Source organism: Oryzias latipes, chromosome 5, assembly GCF_053564925.1.
Source record: "Oryzias latipes strain Hd-rR chromosome 5, Olatipes_Hd-rR_3.1".
NCBI classification, from domain to species: Eukaryota; Metazoa; Chordata; class Actinopteri; order Beloniformes; family Adrianichthyidae; genus Oryzias; species Oryzias latipes.
Window position 1 is genome coordinate 33,915,580 of NC_136241.1, and position 17,317 is coordinate 33,932,896.

General features: G+C 41.0%; 1 protein-coding gene across 1 annotated transcript; it reads left to right on the top strand.

Moving 5' to 3' along the window:
* Positions 1–1,868: 1,868 nt before the first annotated feature.
* Positions 1,869–14,532, top strand: nmur3 (neuromedin U receptor 3). The gene is made up of 3 exons (XM_004069334.5): positions 1,869–2,042; positions 3,022–3,943; positions 13,966–14,532. Exons 1-3 carry the CDS (start codon positions 2,001–2,003, stop codon positions 14,385–14,387), a joined length of 1,386 nt encoding a protein of 461 aa, XP_004069382.2. The 5' UTR covers positions 1,869–2,000; the 3' UTR covers positions 14,388–14,532.
* The last annotated feature ends 2,785 nt before the right edge of the window (positions 14,533–17,317 follow it).

Here is a 17,317-nt window from a genome sequence, read left to right on the forward strand (position 1 = left end):
TCAGTCTCACCATTGCATTTGATTGCATTGATTATTGGAAAAAACATAAACACTGAGTAGTTATTTTGTGGCGCGTGATTCAAAAAACACGACTGAAACTCCTTGGCTGTTTGCAGAAAAAAAATAAGGCGAACTCAGCTGAGGATAATTATCTGGCTTCCTCACAGCTTGTAATCATTCAGCGTTTCCTCTGTGAGGAGCGAAGAGGAGCTGACAGCATGCAAACCCGGAAGAAAGATGCCTGCACACCTCCTGACATGTTTTCTCAGAGCTTGTTCTGGTGTCTTTGTTTTCTCTGCTTTGTCAGAAAACTGTCATTTCTGCATCTGTAAAGCTTTGACCTTTCTTTACCTTTAAAGGAAAATACATTTCCTTTGCCTCACATGAACTTTTGGAGTTTAATTAAATAGAAAGTCCAACGTCAGCTTCTATAAATCTTTGGCTTCGTTGAATAACTTAAGAGGAAACCATCAAATGAATCAAAATGGAGATTAGAGGAAGAGGAGTGTTGCTTGGCTGATAGGCTGAAAGCCTTTTTTTTTTTTCTGCATGAATACATTCTCTTACTAAGGGACAAAAATAAGCAAAGCCTTACAGTTTCATGCATCCGTACGTGGTGCTGACCCATTCTGGGTTGTCCTACAGGTTTTCTTTGCTTGCAGACAGCCCGTATCCACCCGTAAGGACAGTTTGTGGATTCTCATCGTCCGCCTCTGCAGATGAGAAGTTGCTGCTGGATGCTAGTCCAAAAATCTGCTCATAAATTTAATCTTTTATTATTGTCTCTATTCAAATAAGAAAAATATCATAAAGTTCGGGAGTAGAATGACGATTCTCCATGTCAGAGAACCGCTGGCCAAATGGGCAAAAGTCTGCCTGCTCCGCTCCATTCTGATACATTTGCAGAAAGAAAGATCCATTGAATAATGTTTACGTCAAATATACATTATGTCTTTGGTTTCCTCGTCTGAGCTAGAGACGCGCTGGATGTTTATGATTTTAGCAACGTTAGGTTGGGGTTGTTAGGGGCTGTAAGATAGAGGGAGAGAATGTGCTGAAAGGGATGATGGGATATCAGTGGAAGGTTACTTACAGTCTTGCCCACAACTCACAGGTGAATTTCTAATAAACTTCTGCGGAAACTATGTCTTAAAAAAATTGATACAGGTTTTTAGTGGCTAAAAACTGCATCAGTGTAATTAAAAGATGACTGGGAAGGCTTTGAAAATAGAGGAAAATATTGCTGTTTTGGGACTTTAAGGCCTTAGCAAGATGTTGTAGGATTGGTGGGAAGGAGTTTGCAAACATTTTGGGGTTGAAGGTAAAATAAAAAAGTTCTATAAAATCTCTTGCTTTTTGTTTTCTCCTCTTTTTTGAACTCCAGTGATAAAGTTTTGTGACATTTTACTTTTGTCCAAAAATGATGGTAATTCTGTAATTTGACATGACTTCATTTAGTCAATTTCCTCTTCATTCAAAATGAAAATACTTTTGCTAAGTAGATCTGATTTATTCATTATTGGTTTTAACTGAACTATGTTTTATTTTGAAATGACAGATAAACTTTGAGTTCAGCTTTGACCGACGTAAATGTAAACTTTGGTGATTGTTGGTCATAAAAGGTTGCGTTTGTTGAATTTAGAGACTCCAGCAAAACTGTTGCATATTTAGATGCTGTATTATTTTTGATTTCTGTCAAGGGAATGTCTTTTTTTGTAAGTTAAGTGCTCCCCCCTCAGTGGATGAAGAGCCAGCATCCCTCTCTCCTCTTTCTCCCCTCCTCTTCGGCTCCCTCTCGCTCTCCCCGTTTCCATCGCAGAAAATCTCTCAGAGGGGTGACGGAGCGGCGGCTATCGCGGACCTCTTCACCGTCAACCCTCCACCCCTTCCTCCTTCTTTTTATTCTGTCTATATCAACTTTACATCCAGCCGGTCACATTGATGTGATCTGTGTGTTGATCTGATTTCCCCCATTTAAGCTACAAGCATGATCCACCAGAATGAGCAGCGTGCCAATCCACCTGCAGTCCATCCTCATCAAGGTAAGGAGCCAGATTTAAAGACTTCCTACTTTTATATGAACATTCTGAAAGAAAGAAAAGTAGATCTTAATCTATGAAAAAGAAAAACAACAGGAAAATAGTTTTTTTAGGCTGAGCAAACAGTCAGTTGATGCTCTAAACTGTCTGATTCCAGATAAATGAGGCAGATTTGACCTAATTTATAAAATGATGGATTTGAAATATGACTTGCCTGATATGGCTTCATAATTAACCTTTTAGAAGAAGTCATTAGCATATATCAGTTCATGGTGTGGATTGGCAATTATCTCAACAGCCAAGAATTGATAAGAACGATGTGAACTCTATTATTGTGGCTGAAAGCAGCATTTTTCAGAATGTGGTTGTCTAACGTGTTACCTGTGTAACAGAGAGAGAGAGAGAACACCTTGATGCACATCCAAAGGTATTTTAGTGGAATTCATCTTGTGAAAAAGGGTGACGAGTGTTCATTTTCTTAAGATTTATTTAGTCTCTTTGGCTTTTCAATTCACTTTTCTTTTTTAAAATATTTTTTCTTTCTGAAAATGGCTGTGTGTGTATACATTTCATGGTTTGTTCCTCAAATGCAAAACGAGAAGATCTGTTATTTTGGTAAACAGCCAGAAAACGAAGGGGAAAATATGAGTTGGTACCAGGATGAGGACTGATGCTCAGATGTTGTTTTATTTCTTCTCCAACACGAGGAATCCACCTTTCTCTTCATTAATTTGGTAAAAAAGAGTCACCTTCTGACATTTTGCTGTCATTAGCAGAGGGGAGATGGTTTTCATCCACCTCTGAATCCGCAGCAGAATTGTTTGATTTCCTTTTTAAAGGTTCAGCGTTTTACCTAGAAGGAACTTGGGTCGAAAAGGTCGACCGTAAAAGTTTCTGAATTTTAAACAGTCATTTTCCTCCAATAAGCAGTTTTTATCCGAGCTGTTAATCATCTGGGTATTTTCTTTTCTTTTTATTGCAGACCCTTAGAGTTGAACAAATCCAGGCCCATTGGAGCAGGAAGAAGTGTTGGCGTCGTCTTTCCGGCTCTTCTGACTCTATAATGGAGCTGCCTTCGCAGGGTTCCGCTTTGTCTGCTCCGCTCTACAACGCCAGCGTGCCGCTAAATGCCTCAGAGAATTTCACCAACGAGCATCTCACTGAAATCAATCTTTTGGAGATTCTTGGTCCCAAAAGATCTCCGTTCTTCCTCCCCGTGACGACGGTTTACCTTCTCATCTTTCTGATTGGCCTGTCTGGAAATGTGCTCACCTGTGCAGTGATAGCAAAGCACAAGAGGATGAGGAACCCCACCAACTTCTACCTTGTGAGCCTGGCCGTGTCGGACCTCCTAGTGCTGATGTTCGGGATGCCCTTGGAGATTTACGACCTGTGGCAGAACTACCCGTTCCCCTTCGGCGAGGGCGGCTGCTACTTCAAGACCTTCCTCTTCGAGACGGTCTGCTTCGCCTCCATCCTCAACGTCACAGCGCTGAGCGTGGAGCGGTACATCGCCGTGGTGCATCCTCTCAAAACCCGTTACCTGTCCACCAACCAGCATGCCAAGCGCGTCATCACAGTGGTGTGGGTGGTGTCAATGGTCTGTGCCATCCCCAACACCTCCCTGCATGGCATCTTCTACCTGCCAGAGAAAATGGAGGAGTCAGCCATCTGTACTGTGCTCAAGCCCCTGTGGATCTATAATTTGCTCATGCAGATCACAACCGCCTGCTTCTACTTCATCCCAATGATGATCATCAGCGTTCTGTATCTGGTGATGGGCATTCATTTGGGCAGAGAGAGGCGGCACGCCCGGAGGCACCTGGGGAAGAGCTGCTACAGCAGCAGCCGAAGGAACCTCACCGTGGAGAACGGGCGCCGGAGACAGGTCATCAAGATGCTCTGTGAGTCCACCACCAAGCATTCTGGCATTGATTTCATTTGATCTGCTCATCTGTTTCCATTTTCCTCATTTTTCTCCACGTTTGCAAAGAGACTTTTATTTTATTCGTTAAATCCTTTAAGAATCCTCAGCTAATAAAACGATCGTAACGGTTGAGACCGAATTCTGGAGGTCAATCTGAAAGCCCAGCGCCTGAACAAGCTTATTACTTTCAGTAATGGATTTTCTTTGTGTGCACCTCACACAAATAGACGGCTTTATTGCTACAGTCAACAACTTTGTGGATTCATGCTTCTGTTGCGCTTCTTTTAATTAGGGAGAATCTTTGGGGAAAAGACGATAAAGGTCTTTCAAAACCCCGTCAGCTGTTGCATCCTATGCTCCCTGAAAGTCCTGCAAGACAGAAACAAACTTAAGTCAAGAACAAACAACTTCCTGTTTTTTTTAACTCTCCAATTGATTCTATTATTTTTCATCTCATTTCGTGGGCTCACTTTGAGCTCGAGTTACAAAAGGGAAGCTTAATTTCAAATCAGTCTAAACTTCTCTGTGGCAACCCCTGATGAGTTCCCCGAACAGATTAAAGATGTAAGGAAAAACAAATAAACATCTGTTTTTTGTTTTAGATCTGAAATGTTCAGTTTAACCCTGGAGAACCCACGGGCTCAAATTTGACCCCCCCCCCAACCTTTTTTTAAGACCCACTCTGATGGAAAGTAGGGAGCCAGTTTAGCTCGTGCTGGTTTGCGGTGCTTTCTGTCTGTGAAACCAGGGTTCCAATCCGGGCTGCCCCCTGTTCCCTTCTCTGCTTCTGTGCCGGTCCCCAGCCCGGATAAATTGAGAGGGTTGCGTCAGGAAGGGCATCCGGCGTAAAAACATTGCCAAGTTAACCATGCGACTCATCCTCGACAGAGAGGTTGTTTCGCCGTGGCGACCCCTGATGGGAAAAACCGAAAGAGAAAGAAGACTCTGATGGAAAGTGTTTTTGACATGTTCTTGTGGTATTTTTTTTTCAAATAATGAGGACATTTATAACGCAAATTAGGCTCTTTCTGACTATTTCTCTACTCAAATCAGGAAATCAGGAGCAGATGAAAAACTGTTGTTTAAAAAATGTCATATTTGTGGCGTAAAAAATCCGTGGGGCGGGTCACAAGCTCTGTGCTCTGCAACAAGGAGAGGAAAGGGATGGAAGCGATTCTGTGGCATAAATAAAAAGCAAAGTCAAAACAATTTTATTTCATTTTATTTTTGACTCAAAAATAAAATGAAAAAGTAATCCACCAAAATGCTTTTTCATTTCATTCCTCAACACAGCTTATTCTGTCACTTAATTAAAATGATAATGAAAATGGTATTTGACATTTCATTTTCAAGACATTCTCTGGTAAATGTGTAGCAAAATTCATTTAGAAATGTCTAATTTGACATTTAAAATGGATTAATATAAATGCTTTTTAATTTTCAAAATGAAGCTGCATCAAATGACTCAAAATTAAAATGAAAAAGTAATACTTCAAAATGCTTTTTCATTTTATACTTAAAAAACATATTCTGTGTCATAATGAAAACGAAAATGCAAAGAGGGGATTGCATTTGCATTTTCACATCCACCCTGGGAACCTTGTCTCAATATTCATTTAGAAAAAGCATTTCCAGCGAGGAGGCGGGGCGATGACGTCACTGCTTCTCCGTGTGTCCGGACGCTGAAGTTGGCTTACGATTCACAGCTTCTGATTCGCGAGGACACTAAAGCAGTGTTTTTCAACCTTTTTTGAGCCACGGCACACTTCAACCTTGACAAAAATCCCGCGGCACACCGGCATTCAAAAAAAAAAAAAGAAAGGAGAAACTCGGTCTGCATTGATCTACAGTCCCTCCATGATCTCACATGCATTTTTGTGATAATTGTGGCAGAAAAAGCTGGAAGCTGCAGCTGTTTTTTTAAAATGTAATAAAAGTTAAGTTAAAAGATTTAAAAACTGTTTGATTTGTGGTCGTTGTGGTTTCACGACGTTAAGAGGAGATAGTCGTGCGCCCAGACGCTCACACTGTCACTTTAACCAAATGCATCATGGGAGATGTAGTTCACTAATCCGCCGAACGCAGACAGACTCTCTTCTCTGAGCTTCATTCTTTTGTTCACTTGTTCCACGGTCTGACACCGGATTCTGTGGAAAGCTACACCGCTACAGACGAGCTTTAGCTGGTATTTTTGTTGGAACTGAGAGACTTTATGAGCAGAATCGGAACAAGGAAGTGAAGACTTTCACCACTTCTGATTGTTCAGACTGATGACATGTGATTAAGATTCCAAGAATGATTGGTGGAGACAGTTAAAGGGGCGGGACTTTTCCTAATACAGCTGAAGCTGCAGGTAAATCGCAGTACTGTCATTCTTATCAAAATGTATTTAATAGAATCAAATAAACACAAAGAAAAAAGTATTTTACGATCTTTCATATTCCCAATTTCTCAGTGTTTTATCAGGGCCTGTAGGGATGAACAAAAAACTGAAATCCTGGAGATGGAAAATGTTGTTAAATCAGTTAATGAGGGCAATTTCCCACGGCACACTTGACCATCTCCCACGGCACACTAGTTTGCCGCGGCACACTGGTTGAAAAACACTGCACTAAAGGAAGATTCCACTGCATTTTTCGCATTAAGATCCAGGAATCCAGGTTTGAGCAGTCCAGGTCCAGCGGTTTGTGAACAGCACCCGGTTTTAGGTGATCTTAATGCGAAAAATGTTCCTTTAGTGCCCTCGCGAATCAGAAGCTGTGAATCGCAAGCCAACTTCAGCATCGTCTGACCGCACAGATTTACAAACATATGATCGAGCAGAGCAGGCCCTTAAATATAATCATAACTGTAATAAAAGCACATTTAGAAGATAGTCTCCTCCAGCTTCATGCTGAGTCCGTGTTGGTCCACCCAGTAAACGTTTAGCACGGTGAAATCTGCTATCTGTTGATGGGGCTCCAGCTGTCATCAAACAGCAAATTCAGCGTGAAGCTGCAAATAAATTTGTAAATATGTGGGAATTAAATCAGTCTTTATTTTGTTCTGGACACCACTGGAAACACAAATTCATATGATGGTTTCTCAGATCGTAGTGGCATTTCCGCCTTCAGCGATCATCGGAGCTTCGTGCTCCGCTATGCGAAGGCAGCTGGCGGTCTGAAGAACAAAAGCTTGTCCGCGGTGAAGGAGGACCGCAAAAGGCGGACATGCTGCTATGTAGTCCTGAGAAGCTGTGTAAAGTCATCAGAAGTTCACAACCAACTCAAAACCCTCTTCTCTGCCGCTAACACAGTCTGCTCCTGGTGTGTGTGTGTCAGTCAGCGGCCGGACACACGGAGAAAGCAGTGACGTCATCGCCCCGCCTCCTCGCTGGAAATGCTTTTAAGAAATGATTATCGAGACAAGGTTCCCAGGGTGGATGTGAAAATGCAAATGTAATCCCCTCTTTGCATTTTCGTTTTCATTATGACACAGAATAAGGGGTTTTAAGTATAAAATGAAAAAGAATTTTGAAATATTGATTTTTCATTTTAATTTTGAGTCATTTGATGCAGTTACATTTTGAAAAGTAAAAGCATTTCTGTTAATTTAACTGTCAAATTAGACATTTCTAAATGAATTTTGCTACACATTTACCAGATAACCTATTGAAAATGAAATGTCAAATACCATTTTCATTTTAATTTTAATTAAGTGACAGAATAAGCTGTGTTGAGGAAGGAAATGAAAAAGCATTTTGAAGTATTGCTTTTTCATTTTAATTTTGAGTCAAAAAATGCAGCTTCATTTTGAAAATGAAAAAGCATTTCTGGTTTTGACTTTGCTTTTTATTTATGCTACAGAATCGCTTCCATAGAAAGGGGGCGGAGTTGCTCCACACAAACAGTCCTGCCCACAACTCAGAGGTGAATTTTTGATGAACTGCTGCAGATCTGCAGAAACTATGTAGAAAAAAAAAAGAAGACAGTTTTTTTATTTTGGCTAAAAAAAACAGCATCATCACATTTAAAAGACCACTGGGAACGCTCTGAAAATAGATCAAAAGATCATCTGAGTGGATCTCTGATTATTTTTTTCTATTTAATTTATCTGCTTATTTGATTTTTTGGCCGCTGTTAATTGTTGCTACCCAAAATGAACAAACAAAAAAAGTCAAATTAACTTTAAAAGTCTGGAAGAAAATTGTTTTTGGATTCAGGGTTAAAAATAATAACATGTTACTGAGTTAAGAAGTTGGACGTATTAATTTTCATTATTTACTCTTGTTGTAAAAACATATTGTCCTTTGTCCTGATCCCCTAAAGGTTTACCTCCCCAAGCATCAACAAGACTACGGTTACCGATCCCAAAATGCCCCAGTGCGTCCCCACAATCCCGGCAGGTGGCCGCGCGGCGGCATTTGTATTTGGGAGGCGGCTGTGGAATTTTTACGCACCACGCAGTGGCTGCAGGGCTTTTAAGAAAATAAAAAAAATGTTCGCCGACCAGAGAGGTTTTTGACATTGGTCAGTGGCCGCCCGGGCACCTTCGGTGGCGGGTGGTAGGAAGGCATCAGCGTGATTAATGACTGACAGGAGTGTCTCCAAGGGCCCCAAAATCGTCTAATGATCGGCCGATTTCAGACGGCCACCCTCCAGCCACCCCCCTGCCCCCATGCTGCTGTCCCACTGCCACCATACGACTGTTAGAAATCCTATGGTAGAAGCCTGGGCTGTTGAAATGGGCCAGGGCCCAGTTTTGACCGGACGACAATGTGGCGATCCACCGTGGGTCCAAACGGGGGAAATGGTTTGTTGCTGCACAAAACTCATCACGGCGTTGATGGCACCACAGCGACTCCGAGACCTGCATATGGATGTTTTGCTGTTGAAGAAGACAGATCATTGTGCTTTTTGAAGAAGAAAGAGAATCTGAGCTGCAAATGACCAGAATGGGCGGCTTTTCATACACCCCCAGGCTACCGGGCTTCTGGTAGAACTGAATATGGACGGCCGCCATCGGGAGACACGATTCCGTAATGGCATCATCCCGCCTGACTGACAGCCGCTGTCTACATTTATGACAATGATTTTCAAAAAAAATCAGATGGCGGCATGAAATCTTTAGGATTCTGCCAATGTCAGTCGTGTATTGGCGGGTTGTATTTGTGACCGTAGCATAACAAGTCAGCAAGTTTTTGAACTGAGAAAAACAATTTAACCAATGTTTAACTTCTTTAGCCCTGAGCTCTTGATTGATTAGCCCGTCTTATTTCTTTTTGACAGAGCGCCAGTTAATCAGAATTAACTACTGTGGTAATAAATCCCAAAATGTGGTTGGTTGCTGTCTAAAATCTTTATTCATTTTATGACAACCGCTGTCATATGTTTGCTGAAAAACTTCATATTATAAGAAACTCAGGTATTGAGGGAAAATGTTACACTTATCATAGTTGATGTTTAATAAAGAGTGAAAACATCAACTATGATAAGTGTAACATTTTCCCTCAAAGGAGCATGCTGCTTTTTTTATGACTCCTCAAATCAAAACTAAAGACACACAAATACACAAAGCTAAAATTGATCTCCGTTCTCTGATCTCCACACTCTTATTTCCTTTAGACAAAATTCCATTTCTTCACTGAGATGAGGTCTTTCGTCTCTGTGCGGTGTGTCTGCCGCCCTTGTCAAGAAAAACATGGCAGACACAAAGGTTTACATACCAGGCAGGAGTGTAAGCTATTCACATTTCTTGATTTTCTTGATGCATTTCGTGTGGAGGCAAAACAAAGCTGCCGCTGAAAAAGAGTCATGCGGTCACTGTTTCAGCATGGCAGCTCCTACAGCTCCGTCTTCTGCAGAGCTCAGAGCTCCTCGTTTTGGCTGAAACAGCATCAGGTCTTTCAAAAAGGGCTAAATAGATTTGTGTTACAACAAAACACTTCAGTTTGTCACTCTTGTGCATGGAGGACTGTGTGTTGGAGGCCGTGCATTCAAACTTAAGCCTTCAGAGGCATCAAGACATTCCCACAACCCTGTGTTTGAAGTCCACTGTACAGAAGGACTCCCGATGGGACTGACACCGATGGGAAGTTCTGCAACGACATCATGTTATCACAGTTGTTATATGTGAAGCACTGAAGCAAAAGTAATGGTTGCACCAGTCGCAGTGCAGTCCCAACCTTTAATCAACACAACTTCAAACAGCTGTTGACAGAAAAACAACCCGAAGAACAATAACTGAAACCTTGACAAACGCCCAGAAATGGAACAAAATATCAGATACGGTGAACTGCCAGGATACACCATGCCCACTGCTTGGGTCGGCATTGGAGCAGTCATTGTACAAACAAACACAAAGGACAGCTTTGGTCCCAACTGCCCCGGGTAGATACGGGCTGTCTGAAGGCAAAGAAATAGTCGAACCTGTTCAAGGCACGTACACGAAATATCATACTGGTAGACCGCTCAGTGAACCCGTGGAGGGAAAATGATCATGTACATTTTTTCTGCAGGTGACAGGTCGTAGTCAACAAGCTGTGCTACTTTATTAGGCTTTTAAGTATTTTATGGCTTTTATGATTTATTATTTGTATTTCTTTTACCTTGTCTATCTTTGAATTCATGCAGTGCCTCCTTAAATTTTAGCCACAGTGCTTCCTTCCATTTGTTGTTGTTGCTTCTAATCTATTTGTCTAATGACCTTTTAGCATTTGAACTAATGATTACATACGTCTCTATTCGTCTTTTAATGACAAGCACCTTGTGTTCAACTGCATGATGATGAAAAATGAAAAGGGCTATGTAAATAAAGGGATTGATTGATTAATTGATCAGGACGGAGAGGAGCAGGGAGCTTACGCCCCCCCCCCCCCCCCCCCCCCTGCTGATTTTCTACGACACAAATACGATCCTTTTCAAACGGCATTGTTTCATCTGCTTCTGATTCATAACGATTTGAAAAATAAAATTCGCAGAAATGCAATTTTGATCTAATTTTTCTTTATAAATGTCCTCTGTTGTCAGAAAAAATGCCACAAGAAGACTAAAAACACGACATTCATCAGAACGGTGCTGTGATCTGTGCGGATCTGCCAGAACAAACTCTGAAAAGAATTCTCTCTGATGACAGAAACTCTCATTTTTGATCTACTTCTCTAAATCTGGTTGGATTAAGTGAGGTTTTCCAATCATACGATAGAATTTGGGACTGAAATAAAATTCATTTCTGAGGGAAGGCAAAGCATAACTTGGTTTAATTTGTTGCTCTGACAGGCGCTTTATAACAAACAAACAAAAGAAAACAAGATTCCAGACACATTAGTGAAACCACAAATCCGTACACCCTTGGCAGCCATTTTTCTTCCATTTCTATAAATAGAGAAGGAAAAACTACTATAGAGAAATCCAAAATGAATTATTCAAAAACGCTGGCGGTTTTTCTGCGTCTCAATGAAGGAAACTGCCTCAGCGAATTGGATTGGTTGACTTTTAGATTAATAACTCTGCTCCCATATATATTGGCTCATGTTAAGGCTAAAGGTGAAATAAAAATGAAATATAGGCACTTGGAGTCCGTGCAGTACTTTGCACACGATGGTTTGCTTTCTCCAGCTTTTGATGTGGAATAAAAGATGAGGTTTGTTGACTTTCGTCAAACTTTTTGTCGCATTTGCAAAGAGGAAATCCATTCCAGCCACAGAGGAGGTGGCTTCACCTCAATAATAAATGTTTGAGGCGTCGGTCAGCATTTGAGCAGCGACAGAAGTAATGACTTGAGCAGTTTCAACAGAAACTTTGAGATGGCTTTGGAAAAAATACTTTTAAATCGGAAGTGATGAATCTTACAGAAGTTTTCATGAACTGAGAACTCCTTGTGAGTTTTAGAAATGCTGGGAGAATTTCAGAAACCAAAGTGAGGTGTTCAGCATCTTCTTAACATATACAAAGACTTTTGAAAGACCAGACAAAGTGCTCTGTGAAATACCTAAGATCCTTTGAAATTTTAAAAAGCGTGAAGCTTAACTCTTGCTGTGTGCAGTCGGAGATTGTTAAAAACACAAACCTTTATTTAAAAAACATGGGGAGACCTACATTTTTCAAATCAAGCCAGGCTGGAATGTTTCAACAGTTTAGCTGCATTTATTTGCCTGCAGGCTTTCAGAGCAAACTTTGAAAATGGTCTGGTTGTGCAGGGTGGAGAGAAAAGAAAATGTGTTTTACTGTGAAGAAAACGAGATAAATGAAGAAAAATAGCCCTAAACATCAGCTGTCAGAGCTCATGGATATCCCTACACATCACTATTGTGATTTCTGCGGCCAAACAAATGGACTTTAGGTTTTCAACAGTGGTGGGCTCCAATTTGGTTTGCATCTGCAGCACCATCAGTGCCAAAATGACCCACGCTAAGAGCTTCCTCCTCTTGTTTTCTGTTTTCAGAACCCCGACATTTTCATGCAAACATCACAAACAGCATAACAGCTATAACAGCACTTTTCTAAAGTGGTTGCTAAAAAAACAGGTCCCTTACCATCGCGTCTCTTGGTTTTCGCAGATTTATGTAGAGCATTTTCCCATCTTCTTTTTTTCCCCAGCTCTATGCGTTCTGATTGGCTGTAGACTATTGTCAATCAATCTCCGTGTTGTGTCTCCTGTACAGAATGTGTTTATTTTAACACATTAACATAAAACTTCAACTGTGATCAAATCTTTGTTTTCTTCTTTTATATGGGGTGCCAATACATGAGATTGCCTCTTTACTCCCCTTTTTTAGGCAATACATTAAAGCCTACTTTTAGTTAACAATGATATTTAATTATTCTAATGTGATCTAAATGTGAATTGTATGCATTTTTCTTCTACTTAGTTTCTTACAATCAGGTTTTGATTTTTTTTTTTTTAATCAATGCATTTCATCGTTTCTGCGATGAGTTTGATAGATCTGTAGGATTTATTGTCTGTACAAAAAGTAAAAATAAATCAAATCAAATCAAATGCTATTATCCTGGATTTTATTTTTTATGAAGGTTTTGGAGTTTAAACAAAAGGGAAAAGTGTGAAAATGTTCAAGTCTGTGTAAAGCTGTATATGTGTATAAAATTTGCATCTGCCAGCTCAATTTAGACAAACTCTTCATATTTCCTGCTCGATGCTTGTCCAAAGTGTGTCCATAAACGTGACACTTCTGATAGGTGTGGGAGGAGCTACCGCAGAATGATTTTAGCCTCATCTTTACATCTTGAAAGACACGGATGATGTTGAGAGATCAGGCTCATTTATTTTAAATAACTGTAGAGCATGTCTGCAGGTTCACCAGATCAGATTTGGACTCCACTCACTGATTGCATCATCAATACATCATGGGCCAAATCTGAGCCCCTGATTGGTTGACGTGATGCAAACACGATGCCACTAAACTGCCACACCACGCCTGATGCTCAGAACCCACCACAGGACATCTGGATACGTCTGTGCATTGACTTAACACTGAAGCCGCCAACCAAACCACGTTTTTGGCATAGAGAAATAAAATTGACGACTTTGTTAATTTCATATGCTGCAGGTTATTTTTGGAACATAACTGCTGCAATAAACAAGGGACCGCAGTATTTACAAATACTAGAGTATTGTGAAACGGGTCAGGGTCAGAGTGGCACAGACAATTCACAGCTCAGTGCAGTGCTTAAGTAAGCTGTGGTTGATTGAGTGAATGAGAGTCCGGTGTGTGGCAAGCAGGAAGTGCATGCTGGGAGACGAAGTTCTTCAGTCCTCTGGAGATTGCTACCGCTGGTGACCAGAGGGGAAGACAGGGCTTTGACTTCTGACTTCATGGTCTCCACAGCCTGAGCATGACATGCACAAACCTTCCTTTGCACTACAATGCACGCATAAATGCATAATTTAAATATTTTACCATCCCATTTAAAAGAGAACTGCTGCCTCAGAAAAAAGACAGAAGAAAGGATCTTATTCCTGAAGGATGTCAATAACCTTCCTTGTTTTACATTTGTCCCCCAGCGATCGTGGTGGCGGTGTTTGGACTCTGCTGGGCGCCATTCCACATCGAGCGCGTCCTGTGGAGTTCAGTCAGTCAGTGGACCGACTTGATGCACAATGTTTACCAGTACGTCCACATCCTGTCGGGAATCCTCTTCTACCTCAGCTCCGCAGTCAACCCAATCATCTACAGCCTTTTGTCCACGCGCTTCCGGGAGTGCTTCCGGGAGCTCGTCTGCTCCCACGTGGAGGACAGCAGCTCCGTCAGAGACTCGCCGCCTTTCCCCAAGACTTTACTGGATTCCTCCCCCAGGACTCAGGCCCTGATGAAGGACTCCGGCTCCATCGTCCCGTTGCTGTCTCCAAAGGGGACTTTGAGCATGGACCCTGCAGTCCTCACGTGCATGTGTAAAGAGGAGACCTGCAACACCTCAGCGTTCTGACATTTGCTTTAAATACACAAACGGCAGCGCCGAACCTCTAATGTTTTGAAGAAGTTTGACTTTTTCGAGTCTCAGCTGTCACTGTGTCTTTGGGGGAGGAACGCCTATCCCCACATTTCCCTCCGTCGTGAGAAACCTGTGAGTCTCTTTGGTTAAACATTTGCTGAAAGACAGATTGTAAAGGCAACACTCTGCTTCTTATTATGTGCATGATTCAAATGCCTCTTCTCTGCAGCAGCTCGCTCCTATCCCCCTGAAGCTGCTGACACTGTATCTTCAATTTGTAGTCCAACTCTGTCATTACAGCAGTACGGGTAATCTTTGTCAGGAGACAACCACATCTATTTTTCATCTCCTCACAGTTAAGCTGCTGGTGTTTGCTTAGGAGAGACACGGGAACCAGGGAACCAGGAATGATCTTGAGATTTTCAATTCAAAGCTATTGCTTCAGGACCTTTTTTGACGGGATTAGACAGAACTCACAGGTTTCTGTTTCATCAGTAGTTCTGTGACGCACAGAATTAAACAGATGGAGAGACGGAGGCAGCTGATGCTGATGGAAAAAGTCACTTTTAAATGAATTTAGTGTTCTGCGTCCCTCGCCGTCTGGAATAGGGAAAAATCAGAAGTGCTGACAAGTTATTGATGGGAAAAGGGGTAAATGGAAGGACTGACTTTTCCAGTATAATCTCAGTTTTTGCTGGGATTGCAGAGATTCAGCTCAGTCTTTACTCTCTTTTCTGAGGAGCTGCTGCTGCCCAATTTGAGCGTAGTCTAAAGAAAATTTGTTCTTGTTAGCCTGATTTCATGGTTTCAGGCTCTGGTGAAGGATTGTAACAGAAAGGATGTGTTTTCATCCAGTCATTTGCAGATCTTCTTCCAGCCATGATCAGACTTGGGTTGTGGCTTCAGCCTGTAGGTTTTAGAGCTTTGAGAGGAGAAAAGGCGCTCAAAAAAACTAAAAACAAATCTTATCCTTATTTACCATGAAGTCACACCATCTGTGAAGTAAATCCCTTTCATCATTGCTGGAGCTTTAGAGGAAATTAACAAAGTGAGGCAGAAACATGTTGAGGTGAGCATCAGTAAGGCTTTAAATGAGTTTATTTAAGGCTGTTGTGAAGCCAGAAAACCTTATTCTGAACCGAAAAAGGTTCAGGTGGACCACGAGAAGATAAAGAGTCAAAATGTGCAAACGAGCAAAATTGATCACTGGTGTTGAAGGAAGTGGCTCATCCAGATGTACTGAAAATTAAATCTCATCCCTGGGGAACCACTGACAGTATGAAAAACTGGACTGGGTGAGTTTGATATCCCCCCCTTAAAAAAGGCTTACTGTGATTTCAATGAATGATGTATTTTTGAAATGATGTCATCTAACAGGCGCACGGAACTATGTTAACACCTCGTGATAAGCGAGAGAGAAGGGTCAGAGATAAGTCTGTCCGTCAGTCAGACTTTATTATGTGTTCACAGTAACTCTCTACATGTTAGCTGAGTTAGCATATTTAACAATAACACACAACCTTGTTTGCAACTCGTGAAAACCCAGAGGCATTTTGACAGATCAAAATCGCTTCGACATCAATAAACACAACCGGCATCAGTCCATATATAAATTGCTCCGGGTTATAAGGCGCACTGTAGTTAAAAAAAAAAAAATTCAGCTGGAAAGGGGGGCAGATAAATGTAAAGCGGCGCTGACAGGTGGTCATTTCTTTATTTTTTTATCCTCATTCTTTCTGGTTGGGCTGAGAGGTAAAAACAATAAAAAAGCCTCCGAGTTTTCTGTTTTCTGTTCAATAAAACACTGTGTTGTGAGGTGTCCTTAATATGGTGTCTGTTAAGGCCAGCAATTATGAATGTGATTTAATGACTCCTATGCTATTGTTGTCTGTGATTGCAGCCACAAATTCTGATTGAAGCTATTGTGCAATGGCTTCATTTAAAACAGCTACAGAAGTAAATGTGCAATCTATAGGTAACTATTAAATATGACAGTTGGTGCAGAGTAACTTCTGATTAAAGATTTCATTGACGTTCTCACTCTGAAACGTGTTCTTTTATTCTAAAGGTTGTGCTGTTTTTCCATTGTTTTGCCCTTATAACAACATAAAGTTTGATTATAAAGTTTGATTGATTATAAAATTGGCATGTAGGCATGAATTCGGCTCATTTTTGGTCGCTGCAGCGCATCAACAGCTTTCACAATTTTTTTTTTATCTGCTGGCTGTGATGAAATAAATGCAGCCAAATGATATGATCACAGGCTTAATAAATGTTTATTTTTGTGTCCCAACAAACAGTCAAGGGGCCATTTTGCTGTCTTCTGCAGGTGCATTATTTTACCTGAAGGAATCATTTCACAGTCAGATGAGTGTCTGAATTCAGAGTTCGTCTCTTGTTATTGAGCCCAAATCAATTTGCATTTATAACACTGACTGCATGAGTTTGTAGTACATGTACAGCTCCAGATAATCAACAACACAGACCTGGAGTTAAACAATAGGGGGGGAGGGGGGGGCTTTCCTTTTACAGAAAATCCTTTTATTTACCGTATTTTCCGGACTATAAGTCGCACCGGAGTATAAGTCGCACCAGCCCAAAAATGCATTATAAAGTAGAAAAAAACACAGATAAGTCGCACTGGACTATAAGTCGCATTTTAACTTTCACAACCTTATATGACACAATCATAGCAGACTGTTTATCTAATAATTTCACAGTAATTTTTTCTCAAACGTATTTATTTATTCTTTTCATGAAGCATCATTAGCCAACTAATACTCTGTTTTCATCCTGTATTTGTAGAAACAGTTTTCACTTTTATTGCATTTCTGAATCTATGAAATCATTGGAAAATAGAATATTATGTTGTTAGCCTTCAAGATCTTACTGTATAAAAAAGTTTGCTGATTCTCTGAGTCACT